Raw genomic sequence first — 27,890 nt, 5'->3', positions numbered from 1 at the left:
CAAAGGTGGAATTACTGGAGAAGAAAGGCTAATGAAGTGCCAGCCCCCTAGGCCTCATCCACTCCCTGGAAAGCCATCACCAGCAGCCTTGAAGAAGGCTTATTTTAGAGGACTTCCTCATTAGAACATGGACATCTCAATGGGCTAAGGACATAGAGCATGTGGCATGGACTAAGGATTTTATCAGCATAAGACTCCATCTTAATTTTTTCACGTCCTGGTTAGGTTTGGCAGAAGACGGGGATCTTCCACACAACCTCGGAACCGCAGGGGCGCACCCTCATTTTCAGTTTTGAGTCAGTGAAGTTGATTGTAAATCAGTCACACAACAGTAAAATTGCTTTCACTTTGGGGGAGCTTGTTTGATTCCAGGTAGCATCCTCCTCAACAGCATTTACTAATATGCAATCTGCTCAGTTACTCAATTCTGGTTTTTCAAGAAGGTCTGAGAGAAGGGCTCAAGATCAGTTCATATCTCGCTTGCTTTTAGGAAACCCACTTATATTTGTTGAACCCAAGGCCCCTCAGTCCTTCCTGACAACAGATGCTTTTCCCTAAAGCACATCATGAGCTGCCCAGAGACACACTTTAGGAAAAGCTCTTTTATGGGATGAATAGAACACCACTTAGAGTCTGCTTATGCCCTTAAAGCAGAAGGTATATACCCAATACACTTCACATACACATAGTGGACAGAAATATAAAGCTTTAATATAATTGGTGAAATTGAAACTCAAATAGATGGTCAACATATATATTTTGTCACAGTTCTGTATAGCTGAATTAAAAAAAAAAAATTCTGCATGGGACCAGGCATCTTGAATAAAGTATGAATTTTAACAACCAACCTCAACTTGATACATAACCTGTGGGACTCTCATCAACAACTTTCTGTGTATTATTAATAGCAAGTAATGGTAATTTTAAAAATTAACTGAAATTTTCTCATGGGAAATAATTGGAGGAATATCATATCAGGAAGATAATGAGTTTATAAGAAAGAAAATTCTTGCCAATGGGAGATCAGACTAAGAGGCAAAGGAGTCAGGACATAAGAAAAATTTAACTTCATTTGAATCTTCTAATAAATTGAATCCTTGGAGTATTGGATGAAAAGCAGGGTCGCAGAATACATTCATATATATATATATATATATGTGTGTGTGTGTGTGTGTGTGTGTGTATGTATATTGTGTGTGAATAAATGTATATTTGTGTGTATATATACATATATACACACAAATATACATTTACATCAGTATGTATTAATATTCTAGTGCCATGTAACAAAATTAGCATACGTTTAGTGGCTTAAAACAACACTCTTATTTATTTATTTATTATCATCTCACAGTTCCAAGGGTCATATGTCTGGGCCCATGTAATTGATTGCTCTGCTCTGTCTCATAGGCTGAAATCAAAGTGTCCAGAGATGCAAACTTCTCTGAAGTTCTGGGTTCTCTTGTCAGCTCCCTGATTGTGTGTGTGTGTGTGTGTGTGTGTGTGTGTGTGTGTGTATGTGTGTGTGTGTATATGGATATAATTAATTTTTTTACAGATAGGAAATGATAGGGGTAGAAAGCTAGAACCATCGATGAGAGAGAAACATCAATCAGCTGCCTCCTGCACACCCCCTACCAGGGATGTGCCCACAACCAATGTACATGCCCTTGACCGGAATCAAACCTGGAACTTTTCGGTCCGCAGGCCAACGCTCTACCCACTGAGCCAAACCAGTTTTGGCAGCTCTCTGATTGTTTAAAGAATTTAGTTCTTTGCAAATTTATGACTAAAGTCCCTGTTTTCTTTAGGCTGGGGGTCACTGGAGCTCCTAGAAGTTGCCCTCAGGTGCCAGGCACGTGGCCCTCTCAAAGTGTGGCAGCTAACTTCTCCCAAAGCCAGGAGAATCGAGAGAATGGACATGTCCATCAATCCTAAGTTTCCTTGTTCCCTGTTGTAACCCTCCCTCATGCACTGAGTGCTTCTCAGTCCCATGGAGCCGCTTCTCTGCTTTCTGACCTTTCGTTTTCCATAATTTTATATGTCCTTCCTTTTTGTTGGATTCTTTCTCTCAGAATAATTATTTTCAGATTCTTCTGTGCTGTGCACATATCAACAGTTCATTTCTTTTATTGTCGAGTCTGTTCTATTACTTGGATATAAGATGACATATTTAGCTATTTACCTCCTGATAGACATATGGGTTGTTTCCAGTTTGGGGCTATTACAAATAAAGCTTTTATGAGCATTCATGTACAAGTATTTGTATAGACATGTACTTTCTTTTCTCTTGGGTAAATATCTACGAGGGAAATGGCTCAATCATATAATAAATGTGTTTGTAAGTTTTTAAGAAATTGTCAATAGATTTCAAAGGGACTGTGTGATTTTTACATCCCTACCAGCGGGGCAGGAGGGAGAGTTCCAGTTGCTCGGAAGCCCACCAGCACCTGGCTGGCAAGTTTCTGGTTTCTTTGGTTTTGTTTTGTTTTAGCCATTACAATACTTAATTTGTGGTGATTTACTTATGGTTTTAGTTTACTGTTTTAAAAATTATCTCAGCATGTCATAATTTGATGTTTTAAGTGAATGCCTCATATGAAACCTCAAAAAGCAATTGAAAGAAAAAAAGTCCTGCATCTCATGTTAAAATGTGTGCTATGAGAAGGTAATAAACAAAAGAACAGACTTTGTTATCAGGGGTTTCAGTCTAATGAGACTGAATTGACCTTCTTTATCCTTGAGTGATGCCTATGCTGGCACACGTAGCCCCTGCCATCATAAAGTAATATTGAACTTATTAATAAAGACCTGTATTTTTAAAGCAAGGGTCCATAAACAGCATATGCTCTAAGTCCATTTCAGCAAGGAGCCTGGCCACTGGCCCAGCCAGGTGGGCACAGAGTCAGGAAGGGGAGGACAGCGGCATTTTCAATCTGGAGATGACAGTGCTGCCACACCACCAGATGAGGTTTAAAGCATTCCTATCATGTGGCTTCCATTTTAAGTGAAATAGAGCGAGCTCACACATGTCCTGTCTCGTTTCTCACACCATTGAGTTTATGGCCTGAATTGGGGCTTTTTATTTTTTCATTTGGGAGGCAGTATCCAAAAGATGCTGTGATCAAAGACGCTGTAAAAGGAGAAAAATGCAGTCATCTGTCTTCTGGTGTGTGTTGTTGTGGATGGGAGCAGCACCTTGACAGGGTATTACATCAGAGACGCCGTGGTGATTACTTCTGTTAAAAGCCTATGATGTCACCAACACAGAGAACTCTGGAGTATTGTCCCCAGATAGATTCTGAGCAAAGAAATCTAGTCCTAATCATTAGAATAGTGACAAAATCATGACTTTAGTAGATGTTCAGGTAAAGCTGATGGTGTGGACACACATGGCTGCTTTCTGTCATATTGGAAATTCACTAATAAAATAGTAAAAATATTAAAGGGATAATTTTTCTAACCAGAAACCTGCAAAGACAATTCTTACTATGTCTGACTACATGACAGGGGTGAAGTAATGACATGCTCATAGACCCTAAACAACTACCCCTCAAAACAGATGAGCCCTTAACTGGGATTGGAAGGGAACTGCACAAGAGACAGAAATTGATGGTGGTTTTCAGCACTCAGGTGCAGATAGTGCTCTCCTGGTGCTAAGAGTAAACACTGCGTTTTGACCTAACAAAGTGTAGCTTGGTAATATGATGATGATGATGATGGAAGATGCGACTGCATTGGTGTTGAAGATGCAGGGAGGGAGGTGGGAAGTTAAGGGCTAAATCTTCATTTTCCATAGTGCACAGTGAATGGACAGTGCCTGGTGAAAAATTTATTATTCGTTCTATGGACTACATATCAAAATGCTTAACTAAAAATTGATGGGGAAGGATGGAACAGTTTTCTGTTTTATAATACAGCTTAGAGAGCAATTTATCTCTTATATGTATGTTTAATATGGACAAATGTCATTTTAGAATTGTGGTGTGTTTTGTGTTGTGGATTTTCCCTCTAATGAAACATCCTTTGTTTTCAAAGGGAGGAATCTCCATGTTGTTCTCTGACCAAAGTCAGACCTCTTATATTTGGCCCTATTTCTGGGGATATAGAGTTTAAACATTTTGCCAAATAATTATTTTAATGCTTTGGATTAATTTTCATAATTGTAGCCTTAAATTCCAACCCCCCAGCACTCACTGTGCCAAACCTTCAGATCTCTCTGCTCAGCTCCCAGGACCTTCCAACCTGTGTGCCAGGGAGAAACCTGGTAGTGAGGAAAGGGAGGAGAAACTGACAAGTGCCCCTGAGATATTAACCAGGGAAATCTGGTGAAAAACTCTTAGCCACTAAAGGTCAATATCATTCGGATACCTGCTAGTCTGTCACTTTGAATCTGTTATTCCGGAGCTTAAAATACCCATTAATCGCAAACTGAACAAACTGTGGTTCAAAAAACAGGTAATGGTTCCATCATGTTAACTTTAATCTTATAGATAAGACACCTAAATTTAACATCTGAATAATTAGCCTTTGGTCAATTATTAAGGGAAAGCAAGATGAATTATGGCAATCATGATTTTTATTCACATATAATTATATCCATTTTCTCATGTCCATTGTTGACGCAGGAGAAGTTGTGCAGATCCTTTTGGAGTTGCCTTGCAAACAGAACATCCTCCTAAATGCCTAATGTAACCAAAATAGGCTTTAACTTTGTAGAGTACCTGATGGGCATATTAAGAAACCAAGTGTTATAGAATCCTGGTTTAGCTGGAGAGATGCCTGGCTCTATTTATGGTGTGTGCTGAGCACAGCCCATGCCTTTTCTCTCCCAGGAGTACCAGCCTTGTAATACCAACCCCTGCCCTGAGCTGAAGAAGACCACTCCCTGGACACCCTGGACGCCTGTCAATATCTCTGACAACGGTGGCCACTATGAGCAGCGATTTCGGTACACGTGCAAAGCCCGCCTCCCCGATCCAAACTTGCTGGAAGTGGGAAGACAGAGGATTGAAATGCGGTACTGCTCCAGCGATGGGACCAGCGGCTGCTCCACGGATGGTGAGTGGGGGCTCCTCTGGTCTAGCCCACTTCCATGGACAGGCATGTGATCTTTTCTCTACTTTCAGAGAAGATCGAGGGGGTATTTTTTCTTTCAATGACTTATGGCTTAGCAATCTTTCTAACAACACATTCCTCTAAAGCAGAACTGGCTGTATAGCAAATTGATAGAAAACAGCCTTACTATAAAAATGTAGTTACATATTGAGATGGTCCCATGAATTCAGCTTTCAAAATAACACTATATTTATAGCAAGGACACAGTAGTTTGTGAGAGATTTATTTAGTATCAGAAAATATTATGGAATGGTCAGTGATCTTTCCACAATTCTTTTGGCACTAAAATTTGCAATAAGCCTTTATTTTATTTATCTCAAAATTGGACAAAGGAAACAGAAATCTCTCTCTCTCTCTCTCTCTCTCTCTCTCTCTCTCTCTCTCTCTCTCTCTCTCTCTATATATATATATATATATATATATATATATATATATATATATAATTTTTTTTTAAGTGTGCCTAGCCAGCATGGCTCAGTGGTTGAGCGTAGACCTATGAATTAGGAGGCCATTGTTAGATTTTCTGTCAGGGCACCTGCTTGCCTTGTGGGCTCTATTTCCAGTAGGGGATGTGTAGGAAGCAACCGATCAATTATTCTCTCTCATCATTGATGTTTCTCTCTCTCTCCTTCTCCCTTCCTCTCTGAAATCAATAAAATTATATTAATAAAAGAATGCAGCACATGAGAACCCTTTAATAGTCTTTGAAATAAATTTGTCCCTTGTGCTTGTATAAATCTCATCAATGACATTAGTTGAATGGGGTAAGCTCTGGGGTGGACCAGAAAATCCACACTCTGCCTGGGCATTTCTGCATCATTCTCCATCTCTTCTACCATTCTCATCTAATGTCACACAATCTGGCCAAGTCTTAAAAGAAAACCCGTGCCCATAGATGGGTCCTCACAGCATGGTTTGGCGAAAACAGCAATAGTAATGATATCTTGCACCCAACCATCTCTTCATATTTCCCAGCACATCTGTGTTTATAATTCTTAGTCTCCTAACATGAGTGTGATAGAGAAAGCACAGTCACCATCAAGGTAATTTTTACAGAAAGAGCTTCAGACTCAAGGTGGCTGGCCTTAAGGAACCACAGAGCTGGTGAGTCACCACCTTGGACTGACGCAAGTGGAATAAATTCTTGGAGGTGCAAGAAATCTCCCGCACTGCCCAAGGGAAGCTATTTTTTAAAAAAAATATACATATATATATTTTATTGACTTTTTACAGAGAGGAAGGGAGAAAGATAGTTAGAAACATCGATGAGAGAGAAACACCGGTCAGCTGCCTCTTGCACACCCCGTACTGGGGATGTCCCCACAACCAAGGTACATGCCCTTGACCGGAATTGAACCTGGAACCTTCAGTCTGCAGGCAGATGCTCTATCCACTGAGCCAAACCAATTAGGGCCCAAGGGAAGCTCTTAAACAAGTGGCTGTGAGTTAGGGCCACCAAGGCTCACGTCACAGAACTCCATGCCTCTTAGCGCTACCAGCCTGGGTGCTGGGAAGGCCATCAGCAGCCGCTTCTGTCATACTGCTTTACTGACATTAACTATCTAAGCTAATGACATAACTCTGTCCTCACCTCAAACCATGCTGCTTAATGTTGTTCAGCAACCAACAAGCTTGCTTCTTGTTTCTTTGGAAAAAGAGAAAACTGCTTTAGTAGAGAGTTTTGTGTGAATAAGTCTACAATTTAAATAAAACAAATAAACACCATTCACGTATTCACTTATTTCAGAGCTGTTTGTGAACTATCTTAATTTTTAGGATACCAAAGTAAAAAAGAAGAAAGAAAGAAAGAAAGAAAGAAAAAAAGAAAGAAAGAAAGAAAGAAAGAGAAAAGGAGTAACTGTTTTTCTATATATTAACTTTATTCTCTTTTCTGGATATAGATTTTGTTTTTCTTCTATTCTCAGATACATACAAAACCAAAGCTAATGTTTGTTTTAAATGCTAGTACTATAAACTAAGGATAAATTTACTACACTATTATGAAGCAGTCTATATTCCCTCCCAAAGTGTCCCCTGGGCATGGCTTAAAAATACTTCCTTTCTTGTGTCTTAATGGCTTCAGGTTCTAAAGAGCATCCACACGTTTTTGGTATTGATATCTTGGAAATACAAAATTGGACTTGCTTGCCTCTGACCACACAAGATGAGGCTTAATTGTGAATAGTTGTCCTTTATTGATTAGCCACAAAGTACTGGTTCGTCACAGCAAGACATTTCTAATCCATTTTCTCCAAAGAGCATCCTGCCTTGGTTTCTGATTCAGTTTTTAAATAAACAAGATTATGTCACAATGGATAGAACTGTTGGTGCATTTGTCTTCCACACTTAACCAGAACTTTGTGCATACTTAGAGACTTTTTGGTCAATCTTTGTCATTCTGCCTACATTTGAGAAAATTACTGAATGTTTTCTAGTATTGTACGTGGGTGGCATGCTCAGTTAAATGCACAGGAGTTCTGACTGTGGCTAATTAAATGAGTTACTAAGTGCAAAGTGCTGGGAGCAGACCTGACCCACAGGTTTCAGAGACTGTTTTTAACAAGACAACTCCCGACCCTCACCCCCACTATTGATTGCTGCTGCCTCCGTGTATACATTTGTTCTTGGGGAAGGATGTTTTGCTAGTAAGTGGGCTCTGAACTTCATGGGAGCATTTGCTACAGGAATAGGTCATGCAGGAATATGCTGGGTTCCGGGCAGTGAGTTCAGCCCCATTGCAGGGACCTGGAACAGACACGTGTCTCCACTGACTGAAATTCAGATGCATGATCTACACACCTTTCACCAGTCTTACTTCACTTGGTGAAGGTTAACATGGAAAGGACTAGGTTTAAAAAATGTCTGAATCAGTTCTTCTTACAGACCATATTCTTTTATTAATTTTTAAAAATATATTTTATTTTATATTTTATTTTATTTTTACAGAGAGGAAGGGAGATGGATAGATAGTTAGAAACATTGATGAGAGAGAAACATTGATCAGCTGCCTCCTGCACACCTCCTACTGGGGATGTGCCCACAATCCAGGTACATGCCCTTGACTGGAATTGAACCTGAGACCTTTTCAGTCCACAGGCCAATGCTCTATCCACTGAGCCAAACCAGTTAGGGCCAGACCATATTCTTGATAGTGAGTCCAAGGGCAGTGTGTTGAGGAACTCCCAAGGGAAGTGAGAAACTTGTGTTTTCTTTGTAAAAAGTTTCTCAGAAAAACAAGTGAACTACAAATGCAAGGCCTAGAGCCTGTGTGAGGACTCCCCCCATTCACAAAGTGATTTCTTATTTGCACCTGTAACCTAATAAGAACTGCAGAGAAAGACCCGTGAGTGACGAGAGGTTAGCTCTCCACTGCTTCTTCTTTTGATTTGGGGTTTGAAGTGCAAGAAGCGCTCTGCTAAAATTGAGGGTGTGGTTACAGAAACAAAGCAGGCCGCAGATACACAAGGCAAGTTAGACTCTGGGCACTTCAAGGACTGACACCTTCGCCTTTCCCTTGGCAGGTCTGTCTGGGGATTTCATGCGTGCCGGGAGATACTCTGCCCACACCGTCAACGGGGCCTGGTCAGCCTGGACGTCGTGGTCCCAGTGCAGCCGAGACTGCAGCAGGGGCATTCGGAACCGGAAGCGCGTTTGCAACAACCCTGAGCCCAAGTATGGGGGCATGCCCTGCCTGGGCCCGTCCCTGGAATACCAGGAGTGCAACATTCTGCCCTGCCCAGGTAAGTGGACTGAGGAATCTGAGAAAAATCAAGGGCCTTGGCAAACCTTCTGATGGCGGGGAGGCTCCACTGGCTTCCCTGGCTTTATGTTTACACACGAGAGAGAAAGAGAAATGCATAGTTTGGAGATATTAAGGGCTCAGTTCCAAACCACTGCAATGAAGCAAATAATGCAATAAATCAATTCACAGGCATTTTTTGTTTTCCCAGTGCATATAAAATTTATGTTTACATTATGCTATAGTCTATTAAGTGAGCAATGGCAGTAGGTCTAAAAAAAAACATTGCACGTATATTAATTTAAAAAGACTTCGTTGCTTAAGAATGCTAACCATCATCTGATCCTTCAGCATGTTGTAATCTTGCTGGTGGAGGGTCTAGCCTTCAACTAATCCCAATAAAGCAAAGTACAATACAATGAGGTATGCCTGCCTATACAGACATACACATACAACTATATAAACCACAGATTATATCTTCCAACAGCATTGGCATAAGAACAGATAGAACCTAGGCTGCATTATATTCATGTATTTCTTCAGTTTACAAGAAATGGAAACCTCCTCATGAGCACCTGTGAGCATGGTTGGCCCTAGGCACTGTGCCTGGTGGAGAAGCCAGCCCTGCTGCCATGGTTAGGAGAGAGGCTCCTCTTGAAAGTGGGGCCTGGCCCCCACCCAGACTCTGATGGGCCCGGCCCTGAACTGGCTACTGCTCACCACAGATTCCTGTTCCAGGGAATAGTTATCAAAGGTGACCCACCAAGATGCCTTGGTCAGCTCAGGAGTCCACTTTTTCCTAAGTTGGGTCTCTAAACACTCACTCTTCCCTCTTGGAAGCTGTGTGTCTGGGTCTTCCTCCTGAGACCTGGCTTTTCACTTCTTGGAATATTCCCAAAGAAGCGCCGAGTGCATAAAAGGAGCTAAAAGAGTCCTGGGAACCTCTGTCTTCCTGGACAGGGCCTTGTCTGCACACACAGCCCCACAGGCTCCATTGCCATATCTGCCCTCTCCTGCCGCAGCTCTGGGCGGGGCCCTCTCACGTGCATCTCTTCTGCTGACCTTCGCACTAGTCTGATACCTCAGGCCATCCGAGTGCTGGTCTGCAGTGTGTGCTGCCTCTGACTCAGTCAAAGTGAAAGCTCCAGGAGGGCAGGGGCTGGGATGAGAGTGTCACTCACTCACTGCAGTGTCCTCACTCCCAGCACGGGCCTGACACTAGGAATGTTGACCAGTCACTGTTGAAGGATGGGAAAGCAAGCAGTTGGTTTTTTATCTTTCTTCCTTCAGTCAGTTGGTCAGCAAACATTTTCGGATAGCCTACTATGCACTAGTCACAGGGTAAGAAAGATGCAGTGAGATTGTGCAGGTCAGAAGGAACCTAGAGTTCAGCAAGGAGGGCATCCTGGAATAATGCCAGCCCCGTATGGTTACCAGCTATTGGGCTGCATATTTTGGATATAGATGCAGTGGTTACATTAGCTAAGGATCCTCTGAGCTAGAATCATGGCCACTGCCCTAAGCAAGCTGCTCCTGAGCTGAGTCTGGAACGAGTTGGGCAAACAGATAAGCTGAGATGGGAAAGCGGAAAGGGATCATTCCAAACACCAGATGCAGTGTTTTTAAAGATACAGAAGCTTGAAAGTATAGCATCTCTTTCAGTAGTTATAAGCAACTTGCTGAGTTCTTTGAATAAGAAACTGGGTTGAAGCCATGCATTTGGTGGATGGGTAGATGGATTGATGGATCATGGTAAAATGAGTGGATGGCTGGCTGGATGGATAGATCAATGGATGGATGGGTGATAGATGAATGTATGGGTGATGGATAGGTGAATGGATAATGGATGCATGGATGGATGGATAATTGAATTAGTAGTTGGATGTTTAGATGACAGATGAGTGAGAGGATGGATGGACAGATGAGAGATGGATAGATGGATGGATGGATGGATGGATGGATGGATGGATGGATGGATAGTGGACTATGGATGATGAATAGATGAATGATGAATGGATGGATGAATAAATATGTACATTAAACTAAAAATGCACAGTTCCCAGCTTTGTAGTTGAGGTTCTCAGTAATGTCCCTGCTCGTGCAGCAGCTCTGCGCCTCCTGGGCTGTCTTTGCCTAATTTCTCCAGCCTCAGGAGACTTCAGACCATCCAGCCTTCCCAGCCAAGTGATGCAGAGGGGCTGGGAAAGGTCACAGAGCCAGGATTTTCTCACAGCCCCAGCACTGAGAGTGGAGGATTCATCCCCCAGGGCTGGGAGGGAGACCATGGGCAGCATCATTAGATTAGGGTCGGTGCTGTAACTGAGCAGGCTTGGTGACGTGGGAATGTCAGGCTCCCTCAATGTCCTCTTGCCTCCCAGGCTCTAGACATGAGTCCTCATTGATGTCAGCAGAGTAGGCAGACTCTCCAGATTCCAGTATGCTGCCTTGTCCCTGAAAACAGGCTCAGTGCCCATGTCAGAGATATCCATGAGCATGGTCTGGTGGCTGTGTTTATTTTAGTTTGATGGTCAAGACGGTATCATGTATATATAACCTTCATATCTTGAAATAGCTGTGTCTTCATTTTCTTTCTGAAAGCCAAGATTCCATAGAGGGTTGTGAAAATAGTCAGAGTTGCCCTCTTCAATTCCCACTTGGGTGTGGGTGGATTCGAGGGGCTGAGTTGGACAAATGTCAGTTCGCTCTCCCACCTCCTAGAAAATTCCTGAACACATGACACGTAACTCATCAAGGAGGGGTCAGAGCCTTCAGGGCTCTGAGTGCAGAACTGCTCAGCCATGAGGAGTCCAGTTACAAGGCTATTTTTACCACTCTCCTTATGAATTTACTCTCCCTTAGCCCCATTTGGTCCATTATGTTATTCATAGCACCAATTTACATTTGCACCAACTGGGTACAAGGGTTCCGATTTGTCCACATCCTTTCCAACACTATTGTCTACTATTAGCTGTTGTTTTTTGACAATAGCCATTCTGACAGATGTGCGGTAATAATCTCCTTATGATTTTGATTTGTATTTTCTCATCTATTAAGAATGTTGGACATCTTTTCATATACCTAGGGGCCATTGATCTGCAGATTCACTATGCAGTAGCAAAGTCCAAGATCTCCAGACCACATGGTTGTTCTAAGTCCAGTTCCAGCGCCCATCTAGATGAGGCATTGGAACTGAGCCCAAACAGCCTTGTGCACATTCAAACATCTGCGCTCTGTGACACCTGCTCTTCTGAGGCACTCTGACTTATGTGTGCCTTAGTGTGGGGTGTGTACACATACCCACTTGAGACGAAGCTTCAGCTCAGTTTGCAGTGAGAATAGACATGGCAGTGGGTGTTTGAATAGTTTAAAGTTCTAGGCAAATCTCTGCCAGCCTTTTTTTTTTTCTGGTATTATAACCAATGTCAGATATTCATTCTCACTTTCTGACATGCTTATTGCCTATTAGGGAAAATGTTGAATTCTTCAAGTCTGTATAAAAATCACAAAATTCCCAGTTCCATGTCAAAGATTTTTTTTCTCTCTCTTTTTTTTTTTTTTTTACTTTTTTGCAAATTAAAATATCACCATAAACATGATGTTTCTGCTTATATGTTCCCAAAATGCTTTATTTTTATTTCTGCCTATATCTAAAGAGACATATTATGTTGTAAAAAGATCTATTAATTCACCATGGGTGTATTCACATATAAACTAGGTCATTCTACCTAAAATAGCCTTATATCTTTAACGGTTTTGGCATTCCCTTCCTTTATTGTTTTTGCTTTATTTTATGAAGGATGTGGAGGAAATAAAACACGATACTATCTCTATATTGCAAATCTGTCATCAGCTTTTTTATGCAGTTTGCTGTGGTTATGATTGCTTTTGCTAATTGGAGTCTAATGACATCTTGACAAAGTCCTGCAGCTTTGCTCTGGGACTCAATAAAACAGGGCAGGTCTGGCTGACAAAAGGGCAGATCAGCAGGGAGTTAGACAAATGGCAGATCATATCTGACAATGTCAGACAGAAGCCAGCGTGAGGTCTCAGTTTAACAAGCAGGAGTGAGTACCGAGAGCCAGGTGGGTCAGCTGACCCAGTGCTCAGGAGGCCCTTCCACAGGTATCAGGAGCCCAGCCTGGAGAAAACAGGAGAATGGCTCAGGGTCATGGGCAGGCATGGTGGTGGTTCATCAGGAACCGGTTCTGCCTAATGTCCGAGTTAGAAACCTTGCCTTCATATCCAACCTGAAGTCTGGCTGCAGGTAGCAGGCCCTCTCTTTAGTCCTTCACATAAACACACCGTCCAGTCTGCATGGTTCAGATTTCATTTGGTTGTTTGGTGCCTGCATCTAAGAACCCACAGTTCTTCCTCACAGGACCTGTTACCCTTTCTTTATGTCTCTGTCCTGGAGCATATTATAATCCCATTAGTAAGGAAGGCTGTGACTGGAACTGCCTGTCCTTGGCTATAAGCCTCCTCTGGCCAACTCAACTGAGTGGTTAGCAAAGGTGAGAGCAAGTGAAGGCGTCACATACATCACAGCTGAATGTGGTTCAAGGTTATTTCCAGGGATGTGGGGTTTTCTGTTGCATACACTGTACTCCTCTGTCATCCTCACGCTTACATGTTATGTTTAGAGAGATTTCCTGAAGGGACAAATCAGAGGATCCAAAACTGTGAAGGGAGGAATATGCAAAACAGATTCTCTCAAACAGGAAGATCCCTAACCACCCTACTGTGCATGGTCAAGTGGCTTCTCGGATATGGTCCTGCCTGCACCCTATCTGCAGCCTCATCGGTTTGGTCAGCTTTGCGTTTTAGAAGCAGCTTGACTTTGTGTCTTTCCCCAGTGGATGGCGTGTGGTCTTGCTGGTCCTCCTGGTCCAAATGCTCAGCGACGTGTGGCGGTGGACACTACATGAGGACCCGCTCCTGCACAAACCCAGCGCCAGCCTATGGCGGGGACATCTGCCTGGGGCTGCACACGGAGGAGGCGCTCTGCAACACGCAGCCCTGCCCCGGTGAGTGGTGGGACGTTGGGACACACGTAGCCCTCTCCTTGACTTAGAAATGATGAATTGCTGATGCTACATCATCGGTACTGAAAGAGGAGAACACTACCACCCATCTGCCACCCTGCCACCTGGAACTGACTTCATAACACATGTTCTGCAATAAAATGGTTCTCAACCTGGCATAGTTTCAGAACGAGTAGCTGAAACCGGTTATGACAAAGCCTTTGCAAAATATTTCATTAATCTCAGCTAATTAAATCTGAGATTGTGTGGTTGAGAATCAAGGTGGGGAGCATAGAGGTACCGAACTCTGAGGCTGGCTGACACTGGTGCCCCCTGGATGTGTCATCCAGTCTCCCCATCTGGAATTAGCTTCGCCTTCTGACTTGGAATGACTTGGAATGAAGATGACACCTAACTTTGACACTGAAACAGTTTTACTTTTTTTTTTTTTTTTAATAACTTGTTTTTGCATTTCTTTCTAGAATATTCCATGTGTATTGAAAAGTGCCTAAAACCCAAATTCTTATAGTCATTCTGAAAACTGACACATTTCTAAGGGAAAATTGTACCCTTTATATGGATCTCTCTTCCCATTGGGTCAAGGCACAAGCTTTATTTCTAAACTTTCTGAACTACAAAGATAATGCTTGCATTTAAAAAGAGAGGGAAAGCAAACTACATAGAAAAAATGCTTTTATGTTGATTAATATTTCATAAATAATATTAAGAGTTCATTTTTGTAACCTCCTTATTTCAAATATGAGTGTTTTTCTGGCCCCCGTCTGCAGGCCTGGGCAAATGTAACACATCCTGGCAACTCTTACACTTCAGGGTGAAGGGTCCTATTATCACTCAACTCTTGGCCTTCACCCAAGACTTGTGCATCGATCTTATGAGCAAACACGGGACAAGATGAATTCTGCCTCAAAGATAGCCTGGCTTTGGGATATTGATTCTGCAGAATTGTTTTTTATAAGAGAAGAGAACGCTTACATTGTAGATTTCTCAGGAGCTCAGCAACTGGGCTTTCTCATAGATGCCCCTGTTTCTCTTGCCCAAGTGCTGAGGCCTGTGGGAGTCTCTCAGGAAAGCCTGTGAGGGCTGCACTTAGCAGAGGAGCACTGCCCTGATGGAAATAGTGTCTGCCTTGATTATTTCTGTTCCCTTGCCACTGGCGGCCTGTGCACTGTTGGACATCAGTGATTAGCTTATTGAGCGTCTAATTCAATCACTAAAGCATTCAAATCATGTGGTTTCAGCAAATGTAATTCTAGCATATTATTTCAGGTCTGTGGTATACCAGTTCTTTTATTCATGCACGTGTGTATTTTATCTACTGGACTTTTAAGAAGATAGGAGTACATTTTAATTATATACAGGCCCATTAAAGCTGATAGGAGGGCATAGAGTCACACATGTAACATGACAGTGCTTCCAGGGTGATTAATCTTAGTGCATCTTGTTGCCTCTTCTCCCTGCTTCTGGTCACTGCAGAGAGCTGGTCGGAGTGGTCAGACTGGTCGGAGTGTGATGTGTCTGGAGTCCAGGTCCGCGCCCGCCAGTGCATCCTTCTGTTCCCCGTGGGCAGCCAGTGTTCCGGAAACAGCACAGAGAGCCGGCCATGTATATTTGATTCCAATTTCATCCCAGGTAAGGGCAGAGTGAGAGCAAGTTCACTGCCCGCATTCAAAGTGGAAATGAGTCCTCCTTTAGAGTTGTAACTGTCCTTTGAGGTCCCTTTTGGTGAAACAGATGATTCTGCCAATTCTTGAATTTTCACGATGATTAAAGTGTAGGTTTATAGATAGATGCAAGTTTAGACTTAAATTTAGCCTATGCATTTTAAGATTTTTCAACCACAGACATTTTTAAGCACAGTGTTATTTCTACAATTTATTGACTATAACACATGTGAAGATTTTGCCCCAAAAATGCAAGTGGTGCATTTGGTTATTTTAATTATTAGGTAAAATGTTTTGTCAATGCTTGTGTGCATGTGCGTGCACGGAGAAGAAGGACCATTTTCTTTATGAAAACTTAGTGTACTTGGGAAGGGGGACCCCATCATGGCTCTTGGAGAAGAGGCGTCTGGCCCTCTTGCCACTGCCTTTCCTATGTCAAATCTATGCCACTGCCTGTTCCATGTCAAATCGAGTTCTTAGTGGTAGGTGATCACCTGTCACCTGCACACTATACTGTAGGTCTGGTGTATATACTGACATATCATTTCACACATGCCTACTGTGTGGGTTAAAACTAAGACATGGACCAAAGCAGAGACCAGCTTTAACAAGGCAATAGTAGGTAATAGCTTATCTTCCTCCATTTATGGAAGAGATAATGTTTTATTTATTTATTTTAAATATATTTTATTGATTTTTTTACAGAAAGGAAGAGAGAGGGAAAGAGAGTTAGAAACACTGATGAGAGAGAATCATCGATCAGCTACCTCCTGCACACCCCCCCAATGGGGATGTGCCTGTAACCACGGTACATGTCCTTGACTGGAATCGAACCTGGGACCTTTCAGTCCAGAGGCTGACGCTCTATCCACTGAGCCAAACCGGTTTTGGCGAAGAGATAATGTTTTAGAGAAAAGTATAAGCTTTAGCCTTGTAGGGCACTTTAGTCATAAAGCTGCAATGTTTATTGTTGTTTCTCTTTTTAATCATAGATGTATTTTTAATTCTTGGTACCTAAGGAAAAATCAATATGGAAAGATTAATGTTTCTGGTATCTCAATGGTGTTTCATTGCGCAGGTGGATTTCTCCTCACAATGGTGTCTCCCATTGTGGCCTAGCGAGCATCAATGGGCTCTGAACAGGGACTTATTGTTCTGGCCATTTCCTTGGAGCTCCGGATGATCAGTCCCCTCTGTAGGGAATGTGACAACATGGCTTTGATGAAACAAAAGACCTGAGGCAGGAACACCACAGGCCAACACTGTGGGCTCCACAGCCGGCAGGATGCATTGTCACCAAAAATTCACTCATTCTCTGGTCTCCTTTTGAAGCTGGTGCCCTGGCTCTAGCTCAGGGGACCATTGCACTTTCTATCTGTGCTAATGAATCTCACCCCTTCCCAATCAAGGTGACCTGGACCAACTGCAGCTCAAGTTGGTTGAACAAAGAAACAAATATAACTTTAAAAAATCAGGCTTTTGGAACTTTGGCTCACATAAAACTCAGTATCATTGGACGTTTTGTAAATGAATCACTGATATAATATTTCTTCCCAATGCCCTTTACACATTGTGATTGGATTTTTTTTCTTTTTCCAGAAGTATCTGTGGCAAGATCCAGTAGCGTAGAAGAGAAAAGGTGTGGGGGTAAGTTCTTCCTTTTAACTATAGTCTAATTGATTTCTGATATTTTTCTGCTCTTTGGCCAAAGAATGTTTCTATGTTTTTGCCTTTGGCAAAAAAAAAAAAAAAAAAACTATAACAGACTGGAGAAATTCCTGGATCCCAAACACCTTCTGCTTCGGTAGTATACATGCTGAGAGTCAGTATTTGACATTTGGATTAGTGGTTCTCAAGTGGGGTTCCCGGGTCAGCACCATCAGCATCACCTGGGACTTGAGAGAAATACAGATTCTCAGGCCCCACCTTGAGCTGAAGAATTAGAGCCTGTTTGAATGGGACTGGGCACTCTGTGGTTTAATAAGCCTGTTCAGATGACCGGTGAATGCTAAGCTTTAAAAATCTGTGATCTTGATACCTTAATACTGTTTAAGTACTAAATATAGATATTAGAGTTCCCATGAGTAAAACAGTATTCCAACAGTTTGTTTATATTTATAAATCCTGACAGCCAACCTCAAATCTTCAGACTGCTGGAATGACAAAATTGTAAGGGGGCATAAGATTCTACTGGTATAACTCTAAAGGAACATGTTAAACTTCCCGGAACCCTGAATGACAAAAATCAACATTCTCTGGTTCAAGTCTGTGATGAATTTAGACTCTGCTGTGTATGACTATTTTGTCTGGAAGGGAGGGGTTGACTGTCTGTATATCCAAGCCCAGTCCCTGTCCACCTTTGCCAATCAACAGCAACACAGTCTTGTTGTATGTGTGTGTCCATAGACTAATGACCTATTAATAACCACCCCTACTGTAATCCATCCTCTAGGAAAGTCCCAGGCAACTCACTTTATGCTCAGGTGGAATCTGGAGCTTCTAGGCATATCTTAGGAATGCACTTACCATTATTAACTACATTTAATAAGAGTTCGCTTTCTGCTTATTCAGCCATCTTGTAACCCATTCACTCAGTGATCTTTGCTGAGTACCCACTCTGTGCTAGTTTTCTGAGTGGACTGAAAGAGCCCCCTGGAGCAAGTAGACAATCATATCCTCAGAGGGTCAATGTCTGGTGCCTCATCTGTGTCTGGTTATTGAGTCCACAGACTGTGAGTCACTAACTTGGGATCCAGCTGGAAGATGAATATAAGCCACTTTATATAAAACTAATCATGAGAATCCCCTAATATTCTGAGATCAGCTACTCCATGCCAGATATCGTATTAAATGACAAGAAGGATCCTATTTGATCCTCACAAAGAACATTCTTTTAGGTGTCAAAGTCCACAATTCTTGATGTAAAAGGAAGAATTGGAAATAGGGTTTTGGAATTGAACACTTTCCAGAATGTAGATGGGTCATATGGGGCATGTACTGGATATTACATAATGCCCCAGACCAACTTTGTAACCTGTTCCTTTAGTGATGCTGCCATGACAAGTGGGTGAACTGAATATGCTAATGCTTCTCCTGGCGGTTCTGGTCAGTTCTGTAGCAAACGGGCAGGTCAGGCCATGCTTTGTTGCCAAGTAACTGATGAGAAATCACTTTTCAGAGATTTTGGTTTAGGGAATTGTAGAAAATGATCAGTCATGGGTTTTTATCTGCATTTTATGGATTGTGAGGGTCAGAGACATGAGACCCTTGGTTGAAGTTCACGTTCACACAGGCAGTTAGCTGTGGAGCCCAGGTCAGATCCAGGCAGTGGGGTTGCAGTGAACTCAAAACTTGGAGCACCAAGAAAAGGGGCCAGGAGGATTGTGTCTGGAGACTGGAGCCACAGCAGTCCTGGTCAGGTGACACGCTTAGACAACACCCAGCGTGCAGGATGTCTGCTGCCCTCCGAGGCAGTGAAGGTCCAGAGTGGGTGATGTTTGTAGGGACTGCTCCTGTCTTGAGGGAGGCCACCAGTTGATGTCTCTGCATAGTTGGCAGTCTGTGCTCATCAGCCACAAGTTTGAAAACCACTGTCCTTCGCCTGTCCTTTTGGTGTAAAGGGAGGGGAGTCCTTCCAAGGCTTTTAGTCCTAAAACATCATGCAATGCCCATTCGTGTCCTAAAATGCTGCTTCTGTGTGTCTGAGCCAGGTGTGCCAAATGGCTACCTAGAATTAAACCTTAGGTGCTATTGAATAAATCATAGAAACTTTACTTACTCTGCACTCTTCAGAACTAAGTGATTTTTTAATTTTATTTTATTGTTGAACATATTACATATGCTCCCTTTTCTCCCCTCATTGACCCCTTCTAGCCTGCCCTCTTACTACCCCCAACCTGGGCCTTCACCACCCTATTATCTGTGCCCATGGGTTAGGCATATATGCATACAAGTTCTTTGGTTGAAATCTTCCCAAAACTAAGTTTTTAGGCTGCCGACATTGACATGCCAGAATAGTTGGGTAAGAGGTCAAATGGATTTGATTGTTGGGCTGATATGTAAAAACAATAACGTCACAAGGATGTTCAGGGAGATAACATTGATGTCTTTTTTTAGCGTGTTGCAAAAAGTCAATCACATTTTGCACAGGAAATCAGGCAGTTGAATCCACTGGGCAATTGGTTTCTATTCCAGCTTTGCTGCCCAAAAATCCCAGCCAAAAAAAGCATATTTAAAGCAGAGAGTCAAACTAAGCAAATTCAAGAGATTTAATGGGCACTATTTTTCCTTTATGCAGAAAAATGTGAGTCTTTTGAAATGTTTCATCTTAGAGAGCTATTTTTGGTTGCCTGTGACACACAGACTGTATAACCGTCATAAAGATGTCAGTGGCCCCAGCCTTTCCCAGGCACCTGTGGGAATGATTCATGTGATTAACGATGAAGTATCTGCATACGGATGGAGCCCTATATCTTCCATGTGTTATCATAAAATACGTTATCCATGTGGCAGAGAGTACTTACATCCGAATCTGGCATCAACCCCAGGGAGTCTGAACCCTAAAATATAAAGCCATGACAACACTGTGAAACCCACAGCTTCTGTGTTACAGCAGCACCTGAAATGGGTGCGGGGGAGTGTCCTCGGTGCTTCATCTAACTGTCCCAGACAAAATCAGGAAAAGCCAAAGGTTAATGGAGTCCTTTCACTTTGTCACACCATTGGCCAGATAACCAAGTGAAAACCTGAAGTGGATGGAAAACTGAGGTCATGTCTTTGGAGTCTCAGTGCAGGTAGGAGCCTGTTAGCTGTGCTTACAGAGAACCGAGGAGGCAGCCTCAGCACAGTGTCTACCCCCCCCCCCCCCCCCCCCCCCGGGAAAAGGATCCATCTCTTAGGATCCTGGAAACAGCTTGGAGACAAAAGTCAGAGGTTGGGGACAGGCAAGAAATATTCAGCATCTGCTGCATATTGTAGGTGAGGTGAAGTCTGCTTGAAACATCCTTGGTGGGGAGCCTGGGTGGTTACGGTGCAAGTACTCCAGCACCTGGGTGTGGGAGGCAGACCTGTGGGTCTCCTCTCCCGAGGGCCCTGAGGGCTTCGTGTCATGGCTCTGCAGACCCATCTGGAATGGACAGTGGTGCCCAGCAGGCACCGCCACTAGTTCCCTTTGGGGCCTGGTGAACAGGTAGGGAAGGGGAGGTGTGAGCATGTGTGACAGTGCATCCTTTGGTGGCCAGTGGCAGGGACACTCTGGGGGAAAGCAAGGGGAATATGTAAGGCCAGTAATCCACAGGCCACTGGCTAGCCACATGGGGCCAACCCAGCAGAAAAAGGCAGGTCAGTTCTGTTTTGCCTAATTTCCCCTAAGCCCAGCTTCACCAGCTCTGCCCACATGTTGAGTGCAGTCTCAAAACGTTCATTGTAAAGTGTTTTGCAAACACACCATGAATATCTTTGTTGTTGTGTCTCAAACTTTATTCAGGTCTTGCTTATGTTACCTTGAGGTCACTCAAGCCAGTGCTATCACAGTCATAAAGCCACGCCCACTCACTTTGCCAATGCCTTTGTACTCATAACTCAAGGAAAATAACTCTGATTCTATCAAATTTAAAAAAATGTAAGAAGAGGATCATTTCATGACTATTAAAAGATCATATTTTATTCCTTTGACACAAATCTTTTATTTCTTTTTTTAATATAAAGAGACCAATTTATGTATTTATTTTTCTTTTTATATATATACTTTTATTGATTTCAGAGTCAAAGGGAGTGGAAAAGAGAGAGAGAAATATCAATGATGAGAGAGAATCATTGATCGGCTGCCTGCTGGATGCCCCACACGGGGGATGGAGCCTGCAACCCAAGCATGTGCCCTGACCAGGAATCGAACCCTGACTCCTGGTTCATAGCTTGACGCTCAACCACTAAGCCATGCTGGCCATGCTTCTTTATTTCTTTGTAAAATCTCTACTTTCTTTATAAGGTCTCTGAAATACAATGTAAGTGGAAAAAACATTGCTACTCAGGAAAATATATATGGGTGTGCGTGTGTATACACACACTCATACACACACATACACACACACACACACACACACACACACACAAAACAGCACACCAGAAAGTGGTGTAGTAGTCCCTAGGAAAGAACAAAACTTTGTATGTGTGTATTCCCTGTTACACTTTCTGATGTTATATAATGTGTTTATATTCATAATAAAAATACAATGAAGAAAACATCAGCATTATGTAAGTGGAATGCATTTTCAAGTAAATGAAATAAAGGGAAGGGGAGAGAGTCTGGCTGGCAGGTGAGCAATGCTAGAAGCTGGCAACACATACTCTCTTGGTGGGAGAGACACCTGCCTGTCCAGGAGCCTGAAGCATATGTTTCCTAGAATCCCCGTAGACTAGAGAGCGAGCTGCACTTGAAACTGAAGCACATTCGTCTATAAGCTTTACATTAAAAAGTTAAACAAGCTTCTGCTGGTGCATGAAGGTGACCTCCAAAAGTCTTGATTACGATGCATTGATTTAAAATATACTGGCTCTCCTTGATAATTCTTTTGGGGGCCATGCTATTTCGAAGGAATTGGCATATTGACGTCTTTAATGTTGAAGAGATAAGGGGCTTTCCATTTCATCATTCTCTTTTCACCAAAGCACTAAGCTGTTCTGTAGCAGGTTCCTTATCGGCGTAGCATCACTTTCCATGCTGTCTTCCCAGAGTTCAACATGTTCCACATGGTCGCTGTGGGGCTGAGCAGCTCCATCCTGGGCTGCCTGCTCACGCTCCTCGTCTACACCTACTGCCAGCGGTACCAGCAGCAATCCCACGATGCCACAGTCATCCACCCCATCGCGCCAGCCCCGCTCAACACCAGCATCACCAACCACATCAACAAACTGGACAAGTATGACTCGGTGGAAGCCATCAAGGTACGGGGTGGGCAGAGGCTGCAGCATTCAGATATGCAAAGAAGGCAGGGGCCCCGCGGTTGTTGGCAAAGCACACTGGTGGTGGCACAGGTGACAGGGTGGGGGTCAAGGTACCGGACTCTCACAATGCACTGCCTTCTTAGCTGTGCTTTGCCCGTGAACAGATAGCATCTTGTATTGGGAATATGGTTAAACATAGCTCATGGAAACAGCAACAAATAAAACGTTGGAAAATATTAGGCCATTGGCCAGTTCCAGCTCTGTCTCCACTGTGCCTTCTGCAGCCACACAGAGGTCATGCCAAAGATAAGACCAGGCCGAAGACTGATACACAGTGGGCAGTGGTAATGAGTGCAAGGGCTGGCCCTTTCAGGAGTCACAGGGTGGCACCCTGAGTATTCTAAAGCTATCTTCACAGAATTGTCAAGCACAGTGAAGCGCTGTGTGATGGGAAAAGGCTGTGTGAGGTTGGTGGGTTTTGTTAAATTTCCCCAGTGTTTTTCCAGAAAGAATAAATGACCAATCTCGTCCTCATTTCCAGGAAGCAGGGGTGGGAAGGATAGCGCCACTGAGCTGGCAGGCCTGGGTTCCTGAGTCACTTACCAGCTCAAACTCACTGAGCCTTTGTGAATCAAACAGGGTAATTTATACGAAATGCCGTGAGCAGTGCTGGGCAAAATAAATGCAGTTGTAATTCCAGGCATTTTGCACCATAGGTCAGACTACAAGTTAGTTACTCCTTTGAACCTCAGTTTCTTCATCTTTAAATGGGTGTACTAGTAACAGTATGTATTAGTGACTGCTGCCTAGTCACTAATAAATCCTTCTAGCACTTTTTTTTTCTAGAAGGAGAGTTAGCCTGAGCCTACAATCCTTCATCTTTGTTTTGGACCTCTCAGTATATACCCTCCCCCTGAGGTAGTTCAGCTGTTGGAAAGTGCAGGTGCCTGTAGTGACTATTAAAAAGGAAGAGCATCTGTGGCCAGAACGCCTGAGGTAGACACCATATAACAAGTGCAGAAAAGGAAAATAAGTCATACGAAATTCCAAGCATTTACTTAAATAAGTTCCATCAAAATGTCTTATCCCTATGCTTATTCAGGTAATCAGAAAGCTGCTTAAATATCAACTCAGTTATATGTGATAACATTCTAAGTGAGCAGTACTAGAAGCACTAAATGCATTCTCCAAGTGTTTGTTCATTAGAATCTGCTAGAGTTTTAGGTTTCCTTGAGGTTTAGGTATAGGTTTTCTAACTCTGGGGAACTTCCTGCCTAAAACTCAAAAATAGGCTGGAAGATGTCAAAATTGCCAACCTCATTCCAGTTATGAGGCAAATCCCTGGTAAGGCCAACAGCATGAGGAAGCAGGGAAGTGAGGAAACACATTTTCCAATAAGGAGCCTTAGGAGAGAGTGTGAATTCAACATAACCATCTCCCAGTTATGTTCTCTTCCTGAAATATTACTTACATCTTTTATTTTTATGTTTTGCAGGCATTTAATAAAAACAACTTGATCCTAGAGGAGAGAAACAAATACTTCAACCCACATCTCACTGGGAAGACTTATTCTAATGCCTACTTTACAGATCTCAACAATTATGATGAGTACTAATAACTCTTATATTTTTTTGGCTTCTTGTAATTCCCTGGTTCCTCAAGGCCTGTGCTCCATGTCTGCCCATGTTTTGGAAACTTCAGAGATGAAGTCTGGATACATTTCAAGTGCATTTCAAGCCAGGAGTGTCCCATTGCTGCCCAAAATAGATGTCCTTAAAAGCAACAAAAGTCTAAATATGACAATGTGAAAATCTGGTCTACAGTACTTGTTGAATGAGCCATGGTGTGGAGTTTTGTGTTTTTTGTGTTTGTTTTTTTAAAATTTTATTGTGTTCAGTCCATTTTTCTAACAACTCAATTGTTTCCTTGAGCTTTTTAATAAATGCACCCACCTACATTGGAATGAGTCTTTAGAAAAAGGAACCTCTTCTTGCTTTTGAGCATATATCTTCATGATGTTTTAATTCAAGAAAATATTTCACTTTATATGGGAATACCCCTAGAATACCACACATACACATATACACACAGCAAGAGTGCTTAAGTCCATAGTATTGCTAAAATGAAGAATATGAATGTGGCCATACAGTGATTCACCATGGATCTCCATCTTACCGATCTGGAGAATACTGTACAATTCTTAGAAGCAACTTGTGTGTTTGGATGTGGAATGATTCTTGCCTGAGGAAGCTCAGGATGCAACCTGGCTTGCATCTGCAGAGGCAGTTACAGAAGGTCTGAGACATTCCACCGTGGTCTTCATGAATTTCCTGTATTACTACTCGGGGAGGTGAACGAAAGGAGCGGAGGCACAGACGTGACGAAGGGGAAATTGTTCTGCAGGTTGCTGTGAAACTAGCCTTATTCTGACTTTTGGATTTCATGGCATTCCAGGGAGCTTCCGGCTGCACCGTTGGCCTGAGCGCCCATCTGTCTGGTCCATTGTAACATCCTGAAGAGCCAGTCTGTAAAGTAACCATGTGTTTAGCATTTGGATAGACTCTACGCCTCCTCTCTCCTGCAAAGAAAAAATCTTGAACATTAATGATGACACTGAAGAAAGTATTGAAAGTACTCAAATATGATTGAAAACAACTTTTTAAAATTTTCCATGCTTTGGACAGTATTGAGGAGACTGACATTTATTGAAAGTCAACTTTTATTTCCCAGTATTGATAGAACTGATTGTGGTGACATGCCCCTACCAAGAGCATTAATTATATGTAAAGCTCGCTCTCTGCCACCCATTGCTGTACATAGTGAACTGCTCCCCAAATTCCCAGCTGTCATTGCTGCCTCCGGGTCAGGTGAGGGGGAGATATTTAGCTCTGGTGCCTTTTGGTTTTAATCTAGTGTTGCCTTCCCATCCACTAACTCCCACTTCTCCTTGCATGGAGGCGACAACATTTCAAGATATACCTTGAGAAATCAGGGTATCTGGATATGAGGTTTGTAATGATCCTTGTGGTTCTGAGCATTTTAGAGTGCTCTACAATTCAGACTGGTCCTTGGTAAGGAAAAAAAAAAAGAGGATAAATTATTCATCAACAACTGATGCATAACACATGACAGTTGGTTGAATAATTACTGAAAGTGGGAACAAGATTGAAAGTCATCATTGAATGCCTCGGGGCATTGCTATAAAGGTGTGGGTGGACATTGAAATATGTTCTTATTGATCAATGAACCTTCAGATCTGTGAAACTATATAGTATGGGCATTGAGGAACATAGACTTATTAGCATATGTGTATTTTTTACCCTACCTGATTTGAAGAAACAGTTTCATAAAGTGTTGGGAAAATCTTATGTTCAGTAATATTGAATTTGAAATATTCTCACAATTCCATATTTGCAAAAAAATGGCTTTAAAATAAAATATAAATGCCAGGTGGGCTCTGGGAGGCCTGGTAGATTTGTAAATGAATGGTGTTCCAGGTCTTTGCTATGGGGAGTTCAGGCTGCATCCCATGTATTCCTTCTATGCGGTGTAGGGTTGCTCTCTCTACTCAAAGTCCACATTCCAGAGGTGTGATGCAGCCAAAAGGTTCCCAATTGTTCTCTGGATTCTTCAACTCATATCATCACTCTTCTGTAAGAAAAATGATCTCATTGTGTATCACCTTATCTGCTATTCTGAACCCCCCACCCCCATATTTCCGAAACTGTAAAGGTCATTCTATTTCCATGAGGAAAGAGGAAACTAATATTTCAAAAAAAAGCATCACTGGACTTCAAGGGAAATGCTTTCTAAATGACATCAAAACAGGTCTTTAATCAATCTTGCATAATGATAGGGGAAAACACCCTTCATCCACAAATAGAATTTTCTTGTTGTTAATTACACAAATCTTCTTGTTTATCACTGCAAATAAATCACCTCATATGTGTTCCCTGACACTCTATTCAAAGGAAAATTATTCTGGCTTTTCTGGCTTCTCTCTCTCTCTCTTTGTATCTTTCTTCTCTTTTTCATCTTACTTAACAGGTTTTAGTTGGTTTAGGATAATTTCAGCTATAATGTAAGCATTGTGACCAGCTGTTTTTCTATCACTGTTGAGCTCTTGCTCATGTGCCACCTCCACACCTCTCCTCAGGGCAGGAGCCCTCATGTGTGGGTTTTCACCGAGGTGCCTACCACTTCTACTGGGACCTCCCTCACACAGCAGCCCTTCTTTCGGCTGGGACATTTGGGATTCCTGCCCAAACCTCTGGGGTCACTTGTCACATTTTTCATTTCTGTGTGACTTATTTTGTTCTCTCTTTCCTCTCCTTTTTCCTCTTACTACAAGAAGCACAGTTATAAATTAATACTTTATGCTCCACCAAGCAATTTAATCCCACTAAAGGAACCTGATGTCAACTGACATTAATCACAGGTTAATTTTTAGGGTTATTTCTGGATACAGTTAAAGTTTGGCTGGTTTTCCTTAGGAAATGACTTTCGTCTCATTTAAATTCTTTGGAAGTGGTTCCCTGTAGCATTCCTTTCTCTAGCCCAGACTAGTCACCATCTACAGTGCACCACCATTTTACAGAAAAGAGAAAAACAAAACTGCTGAAATTTCCATACTCCCTTTTTTAAGGATGTATGTTACAGGTGCATCATATATATGTATTTTTGGCACAGATGGCTCTGTTTTATTCAATGGTCTCATGTTGGTACATGTTACAGAAGCATCAGAAATAAAGACCTGTTCTCATTCAGAAATAAGGTTTTACTCTGCCAAGGGAATGCATTGTTAACACCAAACCCAGAGCTTGACACAGTAGGCTGTTCCTGGTGAAAGCATAGTATTTTCAGAAGATCATAATGATTCTGCCGGAGAAAGTGATCAAGCTTGTTAACTCAGCACCAGAGTCAGAACCAATTCTCATTTAAGAAAATATGTTACCTTGTGGCATATAATAGCAGCCAGTTGAGAACCAGGAAGAGGAAAAGTAGAGATAGAAAACCACTTGATGGCATTCTTTAAACCAATAATGTTTGGGGGTGGGGGAATAAAATTCATTCCACCATTTAGTTAGAAATATGAGGCCAGTATTTCAAACATGATCATGCTCTTCCTCAATTTGTTAACAATGAAATTCCAGCGCATCCAAGTATTAGATGAACAGTAATTCAAATGGTTCACACGTTAGATAAATAACAAGCTCGGAGCAATGCTGGATTCTGGAAAGTCCAAGCTATTCAGCCATGCCACTAAGAAAAGAGCACTGCTAGCCATCCTTGGCAAGTTCAGATAGTTTCATTTCCTATAGAAAGTTGCCAGTGCCTTGTTTAAAATGACTTGTTATTCCATCTGATATTATTGGTGCCAGTTCAAAG

General features: G+C 42.3%; 1 protein-coding gene across 4 annotated transcripts in view; it reads left to right on the top strand.

The window, feature by feature from the left end:
- The window catches only part of SEMA5A (semaphorin 5A), a 368,047-nt gene extending 341,819 nt beyond the window's left edge, over positions 1 to 26,228 (top strand). For all 4 annotated transcript variants that reach the window (XM_036409220.2, XM_036409216.2, XM_045571872.1 and 1 more), the window contains 7 exons: positions 4,836 to 5,061; positions 8,640 to 8,858; positions 13,711 to 13,881; positions 15,373 to 15,528; positions 17,160 to 17,207; positions 22,291 to 22,502; positions 23,998 to 26,228. In XM_036409220.2, the coding sequence (XP_036265113.1) occupies positions 4,836 to 5,061; positions 8,640 to 8,858; positions 13,711 to 13,881; positions 15,373 to 15,528; positions 17,160 to 17,207; positions 22,291 to 22,502; positions 23,998 to 24,117 (1,152 nt within the window). In that variant the 3' untranslated portion in view covers positions 24,118 to 26,228. The remainder of the gene's footprint in view (positions 1 to 4,835; positions 5,062 to 8,639; positions 8,859 to 13,710; positions 13,882 to 15,372; positions 15,529 to 17,159; positions 17,208 to 22,290; positions 22,503 to 23,997) is intronic.
- The last annotated feature ends 1,662 nt before the right edge of the window (positions 26,229 to 27,890 follow it).

This window comes from Pipistrellus kuhlii, unplaced genomic scaffold, assembly GCF_014108245.1.
Source record: "Pipistrellus kuhlii isolate mPipKuh1 unplaced genomic scaffold, mPipKuh1.p scaffold_m20_p_4, whole genome shotgun sequence".
NCBI lineage: Eukaryota > Metazoa > Chordata > Mammalia > Chiroptera > Vespertilionidae > Pipistrellus > Pipistrellus kuhlii.
The sequence above is the reverse complement of the archived record's forward strand: the minus strand, read 5'-3'. Positions and strand labels throughout refer to the sequence as shown.